At 40.3% G+C, this 19,164-nt stretch overlaps 1 protein-coding gene across 1 annotated transcript; it reads right to left on the bottom strand.

The window, feature by feature from the left end:
* Nucleotides 1-2,392: 2,392 nt before the first annotated feature.
* Nucleotides 2,393-6,344, bottom strand: NDUFAF4 (NADH:ubiquinone oxidoreductase complex assembly factor 4). Its single transcript, XM_029962824.1, has 4 exons — nucleotides 6,119-6,344; nucleotides 5,703-5,852; nucleotides 5,386-5,483; nucleotides 2,393-3,221 (listed from the first exon to the last, which is right to left on the bottom strand). The coding sequence occupies exons 1-4, from the start codon at nucleotides 6,342-6,344 to the stop codon at nucleotides 2,925-2,927; spliced, it is 771 nt and encodes a 256-aa protein (XP_029818684.1). The 3' UTR covers nucleotides 2,393-2,924.
* Between the last annotated feature and the right edge of the window lie 12,820 nt (nucleotides 6,345-19,164).

Below are 19,164 nucleotides of genomic sequence, written 5' to 3'. Positions count from 1 at the left end.
TACCAGAAAACTGAATTGTGAGTTCCCACAAATTCCTCATAATTGCCTCTTCAAAACAGTTGCTTGAAGAATACCTTCTCCTTAAGCTGACAGCCAAACAGCTATAGGAAAGGGATATAGACAGAAAGGAACACAGACAAAATCAAGTCTGAAGGGTAAAGAAAATACCATTATTCTTCCAATTAGAAACTAGTAAACAGGCAAGAGAACTGATGGGTAAAGAGTCCCCTGAAACCAGAAAAAAGGAACTAAGTAGTTCCAGAAAAGACGGAACAGTAAGAGTAGTCTTATCCCAGACATCAACTCTAAAGACAGCATTATCTTCAAACACATACTCACTGGAACGCTGGTGTGTTAAGCACACACACCTGCTGTGGTCAATAAGCGGACACAGGACAAGATGGTAGCAGCGAGAGTGCTTGATCAGGGACAGGCTTTCCCACCAGGGTAAAGATCCATGCTTCTGGCTCTCCTTGTAAGCTTCAGACAACTAAAATGCTCCATGTCTGAAGACACAGTGAAAGCTAAACATTCAGACTGTACATAATTTGGATAGATAATGGTACAGATTTTACATGATCCTGTACAATCAGCAATACCTTTGAAGTGCTGGTTTGACGCTGCCCAGCAGGTGGGGCGGGTGACCAGCAGAAGAATCTGTGCTGACAAACTGCATTGCATCTAATTTTCCTGGAGTGAGCGCCCTTTGCCAAAGAAGCTCCCTGCTCCAGAGGAGCCTTCTGGGCTACCAGTTTACCTGCTTCCAGGGAGATGGATTCCTAGACCAACTCTGCTGTGACCTCTGCTTCCCACTGTGGATGATACATTCTGAGGAAGAGAGCCTGGCTCCAGAGAAACAGGGAACAGCTTTGCAATCATCACATTTGTGGACAGGATTTTGTCCTGAAGGTATGGCTGGAGCACTGAACATGATGAGCATCAAACGTCCCAAAGCATGTGCCTATTGAGGGTATAAGCAGTGCAGTAGTATAATGCCTCTGGGGACTTTCAACATGAAACAGGACACTGTCATGGTGCTGACACATTACAAGACTTTTCACAAAGGCAGACAGAAGATGCCAAAATACATATCACAGTGGTCAGGGGGGCATGGTTAAACTGCTGTCTGGTGCCAGTTCTGGTGTGTTTTTAATTGACTCCAATCCATAATTAAAAGATTCATTTTTAAAGAAGGAAATCGCAGCATGTCCAATAATAACAGCAACAATATCTGCACCAAATGCATTCTGTAGCTGTTTTCCAAATATTACTTAAATATTACATTAGGATGAACGGGATTCAAACAATGAAGTATTTCTATTAAAACATTCTATAAAATAAGAGTGCAAAGCAAAGAAATCTTAGTGTTGTACATAACCCAGGTACATTAGTTTCAGAGTGCAGCTCTGTACCCCATTTTATATTACAGGACAAATGACAACCCTATCCCCACACATCCAAAGACTAACAATTTTGAATTCTTATACAATGCACTTGGTGTCATCTTCCACTATGGTACAGTGTTATGTACTTCAGAAGTGAATCAAGTAAAACCCTGAATACACTGTGGCAAACTGTACTGTAAATATTGTGTTCCAACTCCAGAGAGAAGTGGAAACAGTCTTGCCATGAAATAATAAAGCTGATCATCATCTTGCTAAAGTATTTACCAGACTCTAAATCTAAGACCAGGCAGAAAAGTTCTTGAAAAGAAAGTTACGTTGTAGGCCTAGTACTGACTTACATCATTTTAATAAATTCACCTTCTTTGGTGATGGGCTCTAGAAATATTAGTGCCACATAAAATTAAGTTTTTGGGTTTTGAATGAAGGCAGCCATAATGCATTTTTAAATATCAGTTCTGATTATCTGCCCCAGCTTATCTGGAAAACATGAACCACTTTTCACTACAGTAAGTGCAAAACTTCTTACCGACACAGACCTAAACAGTCATAGCATCAAGACTACAATCCACCGCTACCACCTCACAGTTTGTGTCATCCTTTACGAACAACTGGAAAGGATGCTGTTCATCCTCAGTCTGGTAGTTGTGGGTAACTTGCTGTGAGTAGACATGACCTGACCTAGCCCACATCGGGTCAGTTAGACAATGCTTCCACGGGAAAAAAAAGGGTTGTTGTAACAGGATGGGCACATATTCACAAAAGACCTACTAGTGAATCCAATTAGTAGATCCAGTTGAATTGCACAGCTACCTATTAACATGAAGCATTATTTCTCGGCAGGTGCTAGAAGATCATTGCTCTTTACAAATTCCCTGGCTGACAGCACCTAGGGAGGTGCAGGTATTTAAGCTAAATCAGAATAGAGTAGAAAAGGAGCTATGTATCAGCCATTACTGTTCCAGCACCAGAAAGAGGCCTTCTTGCTATTCATCTTTTTATTTTATAGTTGACACAGCTGAATTTCCCAAATCTTGTGGTTAACCTTCTTTACAAAGTATAACTACTATTCCATTCTTACACAAAAGAAAGACAGCTGTTTGCATATACACACACCTTGGCAACAAATCCTTGAAAGAACACAGCAACATGAAACTACAGAGCTAACACCTGCAGAGCACCTGTTTAGCTGCAGGCCAGGAGGTCTCTGCTAAGAAAGGCAATCTTTCAATGTTAAGGTAAAGTGCTTTAACTGAACTTGTAATGTTTGAATGGGATAATCAGAACTGTGTGACATGCTCTCATACCACTTACTGGTCATATTCTGGTTTACAAACTGTAATTGCTGCATTTCATGCAAGCCATCCAATACAGAATGGAATTGCTTGAATACATCTCACTGGTATAAGGAAGCGGCATTGTTGCACAACATGTTACCGACTCTGAACTTTCAGACACTGAATATACTTAAGAGTAAAATTAAGACACAAGTGAGATCACACCAGGTTTTGGCAAGTATTTTTATGTTGACTTTATAGCTTTTTTGGTTTCTTTAGGAAATTCCTGCACGGTGAAAGGAATGAAGAATTCCAGAAGAGAGTTGACATCCTTCAGTTCCAGACTGTATTCTGCTGCTATTTTCTCTGCAGTCCATATTTGAGGATGAAGTTTATGATTATTAAGAAGTGTCAGAGCCTCCACAATGGAAATTTTGCCTTTGGAAACTTTTTTAACATCTAGAGCTCCCAAATGGCCTAGTTTTGTAAGTCTCTTTTCCTCCTGTTTACACGGAAGATGTTCTCCACCTCCATCTTTTACCTAATTGTGGGAAGGAAAACAAAAAGAACTTAACAGTTCTGTTTACTATACATATTGTAGCAAAGCTGTTTTCCTAAATATGGCAATTCCTGTAAGCTTTCTTCATTTTCACAAAAAAATTAATCTTAGCCAGCCTTGCTTCTTGTAATTTCTTTCACAGCCATTCTACATACAACTGCCTACATGTCAACTCCCAACCAAATGCTGAAAAGCATCCCATCCATTGCACTCTGTGTTGTACAGACTTGGCAGCCCTTCATACAAAGCAAACTACAGATTTTGGTAGCCAAATGTAAATGCAGATAACCTAATACTTGGTACTGATTCACTGCAAGGGACAAAAAAAATAAAATCATACAACAAATTGGTATCCTTCTGATACTACTGGAAAACTTTTTTATGTAGTCTCTCTCCCCTTCCTTTCATATTCAAATTTTAGTTTTGCTACTAAAAATATTCCTTCCTTTGCTCTGTCTAGAGAACAAGCTTTCCTGGACAAAAAGAAACTATTTTGCAGCACCATATAGAGTTTCACTGCCATGGCTACTGAAGCATGAAGACACACAAAGTCTCTTCTCCAAGATCCCTTCATATTTTCAAGTAATTTCCAAACCAATTTTGGTTTCCTCATATTGCCTTTTATTAAGATTTTACTAGTGAATGACATGCACACAAACAAAAGGACACAATTAAATCTTTCTTAAATTTAAGAAAAAGTACTTTTAAAGTAATCAGAGTCCACAGCCACTGACTGGCGCACAAACACTCTGTATTAACTCACATGCTGAGAAAACTGATGTAGATGTAACATCTGTGTCTGTTTCTAAACTACAGAGAATGTCTGATCTGTCCTCCATGCATTCCTTCTACTTTGTGCTAAAACTGTGCCTGGATAATGAATGATTTTTCAAGTCTTGATTAAATGATCTCTCTCTGGGCATCTGCCTATTCAGGACTCCAGAGCTGTGCTTTTCCACCTACCACAGACAGACATACCAAACACTCATAGAGGTAGGTACACAAAATGTACACAATGCACAAAGTTGTCAGTGTGACATCAGGAACGGAAGGAAGCGTTTGGAGTAAGTTTTGCCCATAGATCTCTGTGCTTACACATCAATCATGTTCTTCCTAACAACTACGAGCAGACACAGACGAGCAAGTCTTATGTGGCAGCAACCTCAGAATTAAGGAAAGATTTGTTCCACTTTGGGCTTTTTTTCAAAGCTCTCTTGACAGGCTTATTGAAAGATACTGAAATTAGACCTTCAGCACTTGAATATTAAAGTACTATCTTCTATGATGAAAATTAAGGATAGAGATTAAATGGAAACTTCAGGGAGAGACTGAAGAAATTTGTTTGCATTTTAAATATTTTTAGACTTGAATACCATGTAAGTGGCAAATCAGAGAGACTTAGGAATTCTGTTGATTCTAAAAATTATTATAAAAATTTTATTATTGAATAAAGTAGCTGGAAGAAAGTGGTCCAATAATGCAACAAGTAAAATGCACAAGCCATAACATAACATGATGGAAAACAGGAGACTGAACCCCAGTCTGCATTTTACTGAATGAGAAGGAGTACATTTTGCCTTCCCAAGTCAAAGACTGCAGCCTGGCAATAAAGAAACTGATAACCATACAAGCCGTAAGGTTAAGCAGAAAAAACCTAAGGCACTTAATCAGCCAGATAAAAAAAAGTCTCTGCACTATATGACATGAACATCAGTACTTAAAGACTCCATTAAAATGTTAACATCTTTGTCCTCTATCACATCACTGCTGCCACAGCAGTCTTAATCTCTTCTTACAATGCCACAAGCGATCTCTGCAAATTCTTGTGTCTTTGCAAAAGGCTGGACAACTGCCCAAGTGAGAATTTAAGTAAAAAACAAAACAGGATCAACACAATGTTAAAAAGGAAGACTCTGTAAGCATTTAAAAACTTGTATAATCACAGTCCATCACATGTTCAAAACACAAGGTCAGATACAGTCAGTGCTACTGATGTATATAAGGGTAATAAAACCACCACTTTTATCCACTAAAATAAGGTAGTTTTTAGGCATTGACAGAGCATTTTTCTTGACACAAAATTTGCACTGACTTTGGTGACCCCAAAGCTGATGCTGGTATGGCTCCTACAAAGAGACATACTCACCTGTACTGGCGGATCTCTGGACTCGACATAAACATCTTTTAGCAATGTGAGAAGCCTATCGTCCTTTCTTAAAATTTCTTCTTTTATCTCTGGTTGATCTAAAGGCAGTGAGGAGAAGAAGGCAAGGGGGATTTAAAAAGGAGAAAAGACAGATTTGAGTCAAATTGTTTCCTTTTTGTTAGTTCTGCTAGCTCACTGCTTCCCCAGAAGGCATGGCATGGCTCCTCCAAAAGTACAGGCCTTCTTGGCAAGTTGTCATTCTCCCCACAGCTCTGGCTTTAACAATGCTGCTTCACAGTGCAGTGCCGCCCGGTCACCTGCCACAGCACAGTGGGAACCACACGCTTGTGGGAAGCACACGCTTGTGGGAAGCACACGCTTGTGGGAAGCACACGCTTGTGGGAAGCTTGTGGCACACTGGGTACAGATCTGCAGTACCACCCCAGCAACTGCCCCTAGCAACAGCCCTTATCAACTGCCTCAGCAACTGCCCCAGCAACCACCCCCATGTAACTGCCTTCATGAGCCACCTCCATCAACCAACCAGCCTCAGCAACTGCCCCAGCAACCACCTCCAGGAACAGCTTCCCTCAGCTGCCCCCCATGCACTGCCCCATGAGCCACCCTCCGCACCCGCCGCTCCCGGCATGCCCCGCGCCTCTCCCCTCTCAATGTCACCGGCCCCGCCGCGGCCCCGCCGCCCGCACCCCCGATGTTCGCCCCCCCCCCGCACCCGGCACCCGCTCTCCCTCCTCCGCCCCGCGCGCGCACCGCGCGGCCCCACAGACACCGCCCCCCGCCGGCACCCCCCCCGCCCGCGAGCCGCACGCCACCGCCGTGGCGTCATGCGGCGATGCGAGCGTGCCGCGGCGCGGGTCAGTGGCTTCTCCTGCTATCTCCGGCCGGGCCCGGTTCTCCACGTTGAATGTCCGAAAAGCGCGTTCACCCGCACCGCCCATCGTTCGCGCCCGCCGCGCCGCGCCTGCAGCGGCGAATGCACCGGAAGAAAATAATGCACCGGAAGGAAATAGCGGATTACGCCGGGCAAGGAGACAAACGAAAACTAGGGACAAGACGATTCGCTCTTTTATTTCATGGCGCTCCGGCGGACGCCAGCCCGGGGCCGCGTTGGTGCTGCCGTGGCTTTTCTGAAGGCATGTGTGCCCGGAGCCCCCGGGGAGCCGGGGTCGGGCGGGTCCCGTCGGGAATGCTCCCAAAGCCGCGGGCTGGCACACAGTTTCCTTCTCAGTCGCGGCGGCGGGCGCAGGAGTTGTCGAGTGGCGCGTGAGCTGTTGGCTACGTCATGTCGTGACTGTCGCTCTTCATTAATGGGTGGAGATGCGCTCGGTGGGGCAGCGCAGTGCTGCGGCTCGGCTCGTAACCGCACCGAGGCATCTCGGTGTACATAACATGTCGCACCCGCTTTTTGAGTATTTTCAGGTTTTTACTTGGATAATGATAACGTGGAAATATTTAGGGATGTTCTGCCTTACACTCTCGTTAACGTGTGTAGCGTTTCCTTATAAGCATCTCACTGGTCTATTCAGTAACAGAAAATTAATTTTATAAGAAGATGTCATCTAGAAGACCTACTCCATATGGAAATCGGGACAATTCCCCCATACTGTTCAGAGTTTGTAGGCTACACAATGCCATCAGGGTGCAGACCCTCTTTTTCAGCCCAATCAACTAACCTTTCTTCTGACTTCTGCAAAAATAGCGAGAAAGACTTGAGAGGAAGTACTAAGAAACCTTGAGCCATGCCAGATAAGAAAAGTAAAATCGTAGGCAGAATCAAAATTGTTGAGATGGAATCAGCAGTTTATAGATTCAAGAAGCAAAGCATGGAAGGATACAGAATCCTCAGAGAAAGGAAAGCAGAAAGAGCAACACTAAGGACTTTTATCCTGATGCAAGAAACAGTAGAGCCTGATGGTCGACCACTTGTTTCAACCAGGACTCACAGGGTCTCTTACCAAAAGAGATTAGTGTCTTACTAATTCCAGCTGCTGTGTGATTTAGTCAACAAGTAATTCTTTTAAGTTGTGTATATGCTGTTTGCAGACTTAAGGCGTGGTAATAGTTGCCTGAGTGAAGTGATGAAGGGACTCAAGCACAAGTCCTGTGAGGAGAGGCTGAGGGAGCTGGGGCTGTTCATCCTGGAGAAGAGGAGGCTCAGGGGAGACCTCCTCACTCTCTACAACTCCCTGAAAGGAGGCTGTAGCCAGGTGGGGGTTGGTCTCTTTTCCCAGGCAACTATCAGCAAGACAAGAGGGCATGGTCTTAAGCTGTGCTAGGGGAGGTTTAGGTTAGATATTAGGAAGAATTTCTTTACAGAGAGGGAAATCAGACATTGGAATGGGCTGCCCAGGGAAGTGATGGATTCTCCGTCCCTGGAGGTTTTTAAGACAAGACTGGATGTGGCACTCAGTGCCATGGTCTAGCCACAGCGGTAGTGGATCAAGGGTTGGACTTAATGATCTTGGAGGTCCCTTCCAACCCAGCTGATTCTATGATTCTGTGATTTGGAGCGGGAGTGTCAGTGAAGGACAGAGAGGAGACGAGACTTCTCGCTATACTCTTTTTTTTTTTTAGGTGGAAATCACCTATTTTCTGCCCTTGCATCTATCTAGTTGTTCTTATTATTGTGGGCATGCAAAACTCATGTTTTCAGATTTTGGTCTTCTACTAGTAGCACTACTTAGTAATAACAGTTATGATGTGATATTTATTAAAGTTACAGCATGCTTGAATACTGGATTAATAAATGACAGTGTTTTCCTTGAAGGGAAGCCAAAAGACGAGTTGGTGGATGAGGAAAGCCAACTAGATCTAGAAAGACAGTGGAGATAAGATAGTATGAGCATGGTCTGTGCTGGATCCCTGCTTGCTTTGGGCATCATGAAGGTGCAGTTTCTTCACTTCTTTATTTTAAAGACTCTCACTGTCTGTAGGAGGACAGAAATATGTATTTGTTCTCTGGTAATAAACTTACTGACCCTATCTTATTTTGGACATCGCATGTGTAATGATACTAAGAAGACAAGTAATATAGTGATAAGAAGAACATGGGAGCTGTTAAAAGCTGCTGAAGTCAGACTGGTGATAAGTGTCCTTAAATATCAGTTACTTGCAGAATAAACCTGTGTTTTTGACTACAAGGTTTGATGCTTTTGTAAGTGTTGAGTCTGTCTGATGTGGCTACAGTGGAAGAATCCACATGGATGCCTTTGGAGGTTGTAGACCTTTGATGTGTACTTTAGCATTTCTCTGAGACATTCCTATTGATCTGTCTGTGGATAAGCCATTGTGCCAAATTTGGAAAAAAAGATTCTCCCTTCAAAAGCTAAGAACTGCCAACTTCTGGGATCAAACTCAGCACAAGGCTTCTGTCTCCTTAAAGCCTGAATACGATTAACACTGCCATAATATTTACTGACTGCAAAATAAATTCACCAGAAGGCAGTCAGTTAAAAACAAAGAGTGATGTCATGCTCTGCCTGTCACTTCCTATCACTGAGGATGGCACAAGGCTGTTCTTTTCATGTATAAAGAAGAATAAAAAGTACAAGATTTTTATTTTGAAGAGTCTTTCTTAGACCATAACAAGCAGAAGAACTGAGATGGAAAACTTTTTTTTTTGCTAATTTGGTATTTTACCAGTGTGACCTTGCTGATATTAAATATCAGTAATCACGAACTTGGATTCTTTTTCCATGTAAAGTATCTGTAAGTGTGATTATTAAAAAATGAATGTGTATATATTCAGTTTAGGTAGTGTTTCAGAAGGGATGCATTTTTCATGAGCTAGGAGTCTGAATTTTTTCAGGGAATTTAAAAATAACAAATACGTTGGTTGTCAAGTAGCTCTTTAACAAAACAGCCCATTACAAGAACACAGACTATCCAGCTGAGCTCATGTACACTAGTAGCCTGTTCTCAACACTGGACAGCACCAAACACATCAGAGAAAAATACTGTAACTTGCACAATATACGTGTGTCATAGGCTGCCACACCTTTCAATCCTTTCAATCCTTTCAATCTCCTTTCAATCCTTGCACGCCTCTTAAAAGAGAAATTTTTAAAGCTATTGTGCACCTGGAAAATAAAAAGTACATTTGTGACCATTGTTTGAATCTTTTCCATTTTTCATCCTGTTTTTGATTATATGCTGTGTTCTTTTTTCTTTCTCAGCTAGTTCTGTAGCTAAATGGAAAATCAGAAATTAATTTTGGTAGTTAACTAACATCAAAATTCTAATTGACCTACTGAAAATTCCCTTTAGAGAAGAGAGAACAGGAATGTCATTATCATCTTGTTATGCTATGTGGTACTTCTAAGGTTTCTTTGCTGTCTTTACTGTTCAGAAGATCAGGAATCAAAGTATGAGTCCAGATGGGCAGGTAATCTCAGTGAAATAAGAGTCTTTTTTTCATAGTGGGTGCCCAACTTGAGAATTTTTGAGAAGAGGCAGGTGAGGTTTGCTACATGATTTGTGGTCTGGAAATGACACAGCAGTCGACAGCAGAGGAAAATTAGAAGTGCCCTTATACAGCAGCAGCATAGGTTTATATTTGATCCTGTCCACATTTTCTGCCACTGACACCTTCCTCTTCTCATCTATTTGTTGCTGTTTGTTCATAATTTACGGCAGTCTAAATAGATACTTGAGCAAATTCATGTATAATTAGGATTCAGGGAATTGAGTCCTCTGTCCTGATTACTGGTTTCCCAGTAAACACAATGAGAGCATTGATCCTTTTGTTCCTTATCTCATCAGTGTTAGGCAGAACCAGAGAACATAGCATTAGCAAGCATTGATTATGAGCCAAGCAAAAATTACTGTCCTGCAGCTTTGTAAAGATGAACTCGAGAGACGGACTCACTGATGGATCACTGTTGCCTTTTAGTGACTTCTGGTTGTTCTGTTACTTAATTCAGTTTGTTACTCTTATTGGCTTCAACAGATCCACCTCTTAGTGGCTTCTGAAGTATCTACAAGTACATGGAAGGATTTTGCTTAGTTCCAGTTTGTGATCAGAATGTTCCTGAACACTTGCATCTTTTCAAGGCTAGGTGGCTGCAGTGCTTTATTTAAAGGAGTTTTTGTCAAGTCCTTATGTGGATGAAGTTTATGGCGAATGGATCAAGCTCAGCCTTACAGGGTCACATACCAGTCCAGACAGGTCCTTGTCAGATAACACTAATTTCAGATATTGCATATAAATTCTCCTGGTTGCCTGTGGCTTGATATATCTGACATCATCTTCCATATTTTTCCTATCTGATTGTTCTGTCTCAATTAGCAGGTTACTTTGACTTGGAAATGCACAGTAGGAGCCAGCATATTTGAGAGGGAACCAGCCTGGTACTGGAACGAATTAATTTTAGCAATTATGCACGCATTTTTCCTTCATTTTTACTCACAGGGTTTAGTTCCCCATGTTCTCTTCTTAGTGGCAATACTACTTGAGACAACTGACAGCCTCATTATTTCTTGTAACCCTGGCTTCAGTTCATCTCTGTTGCCAAAATGGGAGTGTAGGAATTGTTCAGAGCAAACAACATCACATAGCTAGTCTGATTTAATAAAGAAAGAAACTCACATAACTTTTCTAAACTGTATCAATTACTGATGGTTTGACCGGTCCCACAGAAAGCTGCCAGAAACACAGAAGGAAAAGCAAAAGGCAGATGGCAGGAGGAGTATGAATACCTTGAACTTGTATTGCTGCCAGGTTGGTTGATTGGTTGGTTGGTTTGTGAGACTTTGCACTTTGCTCCCTGACCATTTCACTCCAGCAATGACAGAAATGATTGTACCAGCTCCAATGAGGAGGAGGTGAACCAATAGTGAGAAGAAACTGGGTGGAATGGAATGGTAGCAGGCTCACCTTGGGCTGGCTTTGCTGGTGCACCAACATCACCCAAGACAAACACCATCCTTTGTACTGACTTGAAGCATTAACAGTAGCCATGATTTTACTGCACTGCCACTGCAGTAGCTATCTGATGGTCCAGAAGATAGCTAATATTATGAATCCATTTATCAGCTATCTGCTGGAGTTTCTTTCATTAAATATAGCACATAACAAATATGTAACAAATATATAACCTATATGGGCTGGTACATATAATGTAATATATTTCTTCTAAAATAATGTAATATTTTTCCATAAAGGATATTTATATTTTCTCCATATGGTTATTAATTTGTGATGATGCATAAATATTTATACAGGTATGATGCATTTGGTATACAGAACTTTATAACTTAGTTCTATTATCTGTGACTTGATGTATCAAGGCATTTAATTTCCATGCTTCTATTAGTTGCAGAACCAGTTTTATTTATTTCATTTGCACTTTAATTGCATCCTTCTGCAATTTGCCAATTGTGTTTTTGCGGGTGTGCTTTACATAAAAATTTGAAATATGTTTTATTTACCTATGAAAAGCCAAATTTTGTGCAGAATGGAAAAGCCAAAATGACCTCAGCAAACACTTCTAAAACCATTTTATATATATCTCAGTCTTAAAGAAGGCTTATATATAGATCTTAAGAAGCTGGAGAAGTTACAGTGCGGTTTAATAGCTAAATGGCTTAATCAGTGTTATGCTGGGTAAGTAGCATTTGAATCCCTGTCCTGTACCTGTATTTTTCTAGACATACAGTAGCTAAAAATCTACCTGGCACACATGAAGCATACTTCCTGGCTGCTTCCACAAGCCATTGCCACGGATTCCAGCGTCTACACTAAAGTTGGAAGAGGCTTCTGTTAGGGGAAGGATTTGATCTACACTTAATGCAGTAAGTACCCATAAATATATGTCACAGAGGAAGACATAAATAAGACAAATAATGCTGTATTATTTTAGTTAGTTTTGCATTATTTCTAAATACTATACTTTATGTACAGTAATACAGAAAATTAATTACATTCTTCCTACAGGTTTTCTGAGCATTTTAATTTTCATTTGTATGTGTCACCATATACCTGAGTGATTACATATACAAATTGTGCTGGTAGAGAATGCAATAGAGAAACAAGAAAGGTTTCAACAATACCAACACATAACTACCGGTATTAGAGTTCAAGTGGAAATCATTACTGAAGCTAGAGAGCCCTTTAGTGTGCCTCTTCTTTCCACAGCATTAAAAAATCTGGGGGCAGCATGTGGGACACAGATGTATTTTGAACAGTTACATTTACTAATTATATAGAGAGATACAGTGGCTAAATATGTAATTGTCAGGTTGCTCTGGGGGCTACTAAAATAGACTATTAAAGTGGTCCACAAATATTTAAAGAAGTACTACCTCTATGTACTAAAAGTTCATTTTTAGATTATATAATAAGGACATAATTATGCTTCAAAGCTCCAGCGTTATTACTCAGACTTACTGAGACTCCTTGAAGGCAGAGTTCTTTCTTTATGTAAGATGTCTTTGGGATCATGATGAAACTACCACACTTTCATATATGCATAATGAAATGCGAAAAGAGCATTCTCAAGCATTAGTTCAGGAACTCTATATGGACTAGCATACTTTTTGGGGCTAGAAAATGCTGAAAATGGTCAAGTTTTCTTTAGTTGATAAACAGTTTGTCAGGATGACTCATGTTTTTCTAATACGAATTAAGGAATTTAATTCTGTGCAGAAAGCTATAATGATGAGTGGTTACAAATGATAAATTTCACATGCAGAAAATTGCTAGACCCTTTTCCAGTAAGTTGCTGACAGAAATCCCTCTGAGCACCTTTCTGTGGGACCAGGCCTCAGCATCTAACAGCTGCCTTGAGATGAGGTTCCCTGCTGTACCTACAAGTAGCAGGCCTCTCAGCCTGTGGATGATGGAGACTTTAAATAACTCCATACACTGAGTTAATCCAGAGGAAATGTCTTTTGATGGTCTGCCTGAATTATGGCAGCAAAGCTTCTCTTGCCAGAAGTACTGCCAGACCCTTCAATGGTTTGTGACAGGGGCCAGCTTTGTCCTGCTGTAAAATCTTGTAAGACTGTAGAAAGGACCCCTGCAGGGCATCTCTCTTTGCAGCATAGGGAAATTCACCCCAGTGACAACTGAGATTTTTAGATTTCTGCAAGCTGCTCCTGCATTCTTTCACCCTTTGTTCAGACATCAGAGGGAATGTGGTAACCTATTTGTTGTTTAACACCTTGATCTCTTTGTAAAATATGGGTCATCTTGTAATGGTTAAATGCTAAAACAATGTGGTGTTTTCTTTTTTTCTGACACCCCTATGGATGTACCATACTCTGTCTTTGGGCATGGGGCAGAAAAGCAGAACTATAGATGCTTATGTGGAGACAAAACAACATCTATCTCAGAATCTCTCTTCCAGTACTGAAAGGCACATGCCAGTGATCTCCTCTAGCAGACTGCAAGCATGCTCTTCATGGATATTCTCATAAAATGAACTTGTTACAGTTCAGACTGTTGCAGCTACCAGTAGGAAGGCAAAATACATTTTTCTCCTTTTCATGAATGCATGACGTTGACCACTGCCTTTTGTTCTTTCTATTCATCCACATGTATTTCAGGTTCTTCCATAATTTCCTAATATAGGTTAGAAAATGGGGTGGAAAGTAACACTACAATTTTTAAAACAGTAGTTATACTTTTTGCTAAAGTTAATTTTTTTTCAGATGTTTTGTCTTTCTGAGGCATAAATAAGGTGCTTCTTTTTTTTTGTAGTTCAGTGTATAAATTGAAAATCGAGGGTAAAAGGCTAAAGTATAGTAAGCAAATGTATAAGTAAAAGCTATTATGAAAAAAATATGAAAAACTATGGAAGTGTATTCCTGTTTCCTAACTCTGAAAGGTTTAGATGTTGATACTTTTTACAACTTAGCATTTTATTAATGAATTATGTGTGTTTGCCAGAGGGTATCACACATGTATTTTCTTTATTGCCCCTGTAGACTGGGAGTTAAATGGCAACAATATTTATTTTTATGTTAGAATTTTAGGCAGTGTGTCTGATTTTCCAGGTTGTTTCCATTGGGCAAAACAGAAGATGGCTTCAATGACTCATCTGAAGGCATCTTGCTCATTTGAGTTCTGTTCCTTTCAAACTATACACAAAAGCTCCTTTTTTTTTCATCCGAACACAGCAGGAAACAGGAGGTAGTTTTCACACTCAGTGTCAGACCCCCACCAGACAACATTCACACACACATGTACACAGACACACAATTGTATGCTTTTGTTGCTTTTATGGACATGAGGGTCTATTGCCATCTATAGCCCCTGCTGTCATAAGCCAAATGTTTCATTTAATAACTTCCATAATGACTCCCTTCCTGCAGCTTTTTGTCTCTTCATCTCAGCTGTACAGAGTGACCCCCCCAGACAACTTCTAACCCTCCTGGCTTCAGACCAGATTATTTAGTTTCCACTCCAGGCCTGTCATTCTGGTAAATGATTTGAGCAGCAACTTCTGTTGTTTTGGAAAAAATAAAATAAATTTAAAACAAAAGAGAAAGGTATTTGACTGTAGCTGTAATGGAAGTAACCTTAAATAGGATTTAGAGTTTTCCATAGATCAGAGGTATATCTCTTGAAAGTTAGTCACGGCCTGCCTTTTAGTGTCTCCTGCACCATTACAACTTGCTATCTATCTGAGTAGGCAGGTGCCTGGTTCCCAGAGTGGAATCCATCATCCTGAAATTACTTTCAATTACCTTTTTTGTGTGCTTACCAGGAGCAGTTCAAGGCTGCAGTCTAATAGTGCATTGTCTCTAAAGGAGAATCCTTCTGCTAGTAGCCACCTCTCAGTCCCCTTGCAAGAAGGGCATGGTAAGCCAGCTCAACCTATTGCCTGTGCAGAAAACCATTCACTTTCTTTTCTTTTTTCAATCAAAGTTTTCTATCTGAAAAAAAAAAAAAAAGGGTTGAATAAACTACCAAACAAAATAGGTCAAGGAGCAGTCTTTGGCCCTCGGGTCAGTTACCACATGAAGTCCACATCAATATGTATAAATCTTTATTACCCCTTCTTGTCCGTAGTGTCACATACTGTACCACAGCTCATACTTACTGCAGTCACATTCAGATGATATTAGTAACTTGTGTAAGCACTCCTCTGTTTCACTAAAAGTTTGGCCAGGCTAGCTGAAGATAGAACAGAACAGCATAGGTATATGCTGTGATACTATCCTTGCCTGTTAGCAGTACTCAGCAAAAGTGTGCTGATAAAGTAGCTTTCTTTTTGCCTCAGGTAAATGCAACTTCAGTACTTTCTTTCTTTTTTTTTATTTTAAAACAGCTATGATAAATGTTTGTTATTGGTGGTTTTTTTTGTGTAATCCCAACCAAGATACCTATGTTAGCAAAAAGATTTTAAATATAAATGAGGACAAACTTGTCTGCATCTAAGTCAGGTCACATTTTTAATTCTTTTTTTTTTAAATAACATAAAGGGATGAACCTTAAAAAAATCAGAATCACAAGAGTAGAAGCTATGTTTCCCACTTTGGGTTATTCAAAAGCCATACTGCCTTTCAGTTTCTTGGCACTTCGGCACTTAGATGGCTTTGTTAGTACAGTCCTTGCAGTTTCTGTGTGTTCAATTTTAGAGAACCCAGAGGTATAAGGGTACTTTTATACACTTTTTACATGGTGTCAAATGCAGACACAGCTGTGAAAGTCCAAGAACCATCTCTAAACAGAGGATTTAGGGGCCTAAATGGGACTTATAGGGAATGTAGGTAAGTCCAAAGTGGTGATCCTGAAAGCCACCACTCAACTGCTGCTTCATATTTTATTCTTTCTTTTCATATACCCCTTGTTTAAGAGGGTGAGTAAGAAGCATAGCACATATATCTTCCTCAAGTACAATCATAATCCTGAAAGCAGCTTAGGGGTTTCAAGACTTTGGTATCTAATGTAGGGATTTTATTTCTACTAATTTGTCAATGACAAGAAGAGGACTTCCAACCAATGCACCGAGGATCTTCCTCTTGCTCTTTATCCAAAATGAGCTTAACATATTTAACTTAAACTTTAGATAAATGTTAACTGTCAGTCTGTGAATACATCAGATACTCCATTCCATGTTTGATTTGTTGGTGTTTGGGGGTTTTTTTGTTACATCATATCGTTGATTTTTTGTAGTGATGAAAAGATATGTTGCGTTCTGGTCTAACATACCTGTTAAAAATCCTTGAGCTACAGAAATTCAGCTCCAAATACATACATACAAAAATACATATATACATAACTATTCCCATACCTACCAGATGGAGTGAAAATCAGTTTACCTAAATTTCATCTCTTCTCGAGACACAGCCAGTCTTGTGCCGCATGGAGTAAGCAGTCTGTCTAGTATTTGGTGTATGAAGCACTGTTTCTTGTCTTTCATCATGATCCTAGTGATGATACTACAGACCACCATGCATGCAGCCTAACCAGTCCAACAAACTGTTGAGGAAGCAAACAGGAAGCAATCTTTTAGAAAACTGTGTCTGAATTTCTGATTTGTTAGACAACTATGCAGAGATGTGTTAGAGTGGCTTTTACATTATTCAGATACTCCCACCGCTAGTTAATGTGAAGAATGGAAAAAACCAAAACATATGTTCTGGCAAACATGGACAAAAAGATATATATTACAACAAGCATGTTCCTTATCCCTACTGGTATTTTCACAACATCCAAAATAAGCAAATTTGCATACATGTGGATCTTGCATTCACCTTCTATCCTCAATTAGTTGATTGATTAAAAATTTTATCCTATTAGAAAAAACAGATTTTTGTTAGGAAACTGTCTATTCCAGATTTCAACTGCCCCTTAACTACGGAGTTAAGCATTGGGAAATCAACCTGTGAGGGTTCAGTTACACTGTGTTGAGTGAATCTTTGGTCTGAACTGGTATGGCTACACTTCAGCAACCAGTATGACTAAGAGAGTTCTCCCTCCACTGATTTAAGAGCACCAATCATGCACATGAAAATAACAGGCTGTCGGAAACTAAGGTTTCCATATTGCATAAGTACTACTGTGAGTGGATTTATCTCTTCAGTGAGTGTGTGGACTAGAATATCTTCTGTTTCCAGTGCACAAATGCTGGTGAGGTGCAGGGGTCTCAGTTCAAACACTGAGGTGCTGGAGTAAGCCACAACCTTGTATCACTGGTATCTACAGAACATCATCATTTTGGAAATCTACATCCTGGCACTCTTTGTGGATTCATGCTCTGACAGCATGAAGCTGTACAGGACCTTCAATAATGCTCTAAGAAACACAGAGAACTGTTAGAACACACACTGAGAAAGATGAGAGGCTGGTAGCATTTGCAGAAACAACTTAAAATGTAGTAAACCTCAAACTGTAAGTGCTAGGTGTAGCAGCCTACAATATCTGCAGGTGCTTTTGCATGGGGAAAGACTGGAAGTCCTTAATCATATAAGGAATCAACTATTCTCAAAGTGGTACCTGGAAAATGAATAATCCCAGGTTGAAGAAGATTACACATGCTCATATTTCTGTCACATGCTGTGTTTCTAATGTGTACCTGCTAGCTCTTCTTATTCTGCTCATCTTCAGAGATTAGAAACTTACAAGGTGTTATGATTAAACAGTTAATTTATTTTTTACTGTGTGAGGAAGGAATTGCTGGTGTGCAGAGTTAGCACAATGAGGTCAGCTCTGTCGGCTGTAGTTGTGGAGGGGATGATAAAAAGTCCTTTGGTTCTGCAGACAGGCTAAATTACTTATAGGAGCTCTACCTTTCTCTACAGGTTTCTAACACCTGTATCCTCCCTCTTATGAGGAGGAAGACTGGTTGTCTAATTGTCCCAGGATTAAAAATGCAGCAAACATTCCATCATTCAGATCTTCACTGCTGTGCTACTTTCCATTGTAGAAAGGAACTGAATGTAAGAAAAAGCTGAAGAGTAATCTAAAGACACCATGGAACTTTAAGCTCAATGGTTTTGAAAACAAAGGCATATAAAGTGCTCTAAACAAAGGCCTACGCTTTTGTTAGCAGAGTGACAGTACCAAGGTTTGCTCCAGGCTCCATAAAGCAATATATATATATATACATATATATATATATAAGCTCATCTATCACAGTGGAAAAAGCACTGCAGGAGTGCGTGGTTTCTCTCCCTCTTCCTGACCTCAGGCTCTGCTCTCGTTCTTTTGCCAGCCATGCCATGATCCCTTTTGTAAGTTGATGGAAGTTTTCATACATCAGAGCCTTCAGTCTGATGCTCTCGCAGCAGCCACATGCTAAATGGAGAAACTGCATTTTCAGAGTACTGGCAGTAAAAGATGTTTCCTTGATGTTAGAAATACACCTCCTACTTCACAGAAATAAAAGCTGTGGATTGTCACATCTAATGTGCCAGACTATTTTATTTCAATGGTTGAGAAGTGGAGAATGATTTTGTTTAAAGCAGCTTCAGGCTGAGCCACACTCAACTGTTCTTTTGGAGTAGGGGGGATCCAGGAAAGGGAAGTAGAGGAATCAGAAAACTGTTAATTTTCAGTGGCCAGCAATTTACTTACCAACAGTACTATATGGGTTGCTTAGAGAACTGTTTTATTAATTTCTTGTCTAACCTCTACTTCCTTTTTTCCTTTCTGTAAATGTTAAGCCTTGCATCTAGGGCTCTATTCAGAAAATACATAGCAGAGGAAGTATTGCAAGGTTCAAGCAGGACGTTATGCTCCCTCCTACCTGTCAGGAAACTTCTTTCCTCCTGTAGGAAATGTCAGCTCATGTGACTAAATCTGTTCCA

The sequence above is a fragment of the Manacus vitellinus genome, unplaced genomic scaffold (assembly GCF_001715985.3).
Source record: "Manacus vitellinus isolate BGI_N305 unplaced genomic scaffold, ASM171598v3 scaffold_4_pilon, whole genome shotgun sequence".
Lineage (NCBI taxonomy): Eukaryota > Metazoa > Chordata > Aves > Passeriformes > Pipridae > Manacus > Manacus vitellinus.
This window is presented reverse-complemented; position numbering and strand designations above follow the sequence as displayed.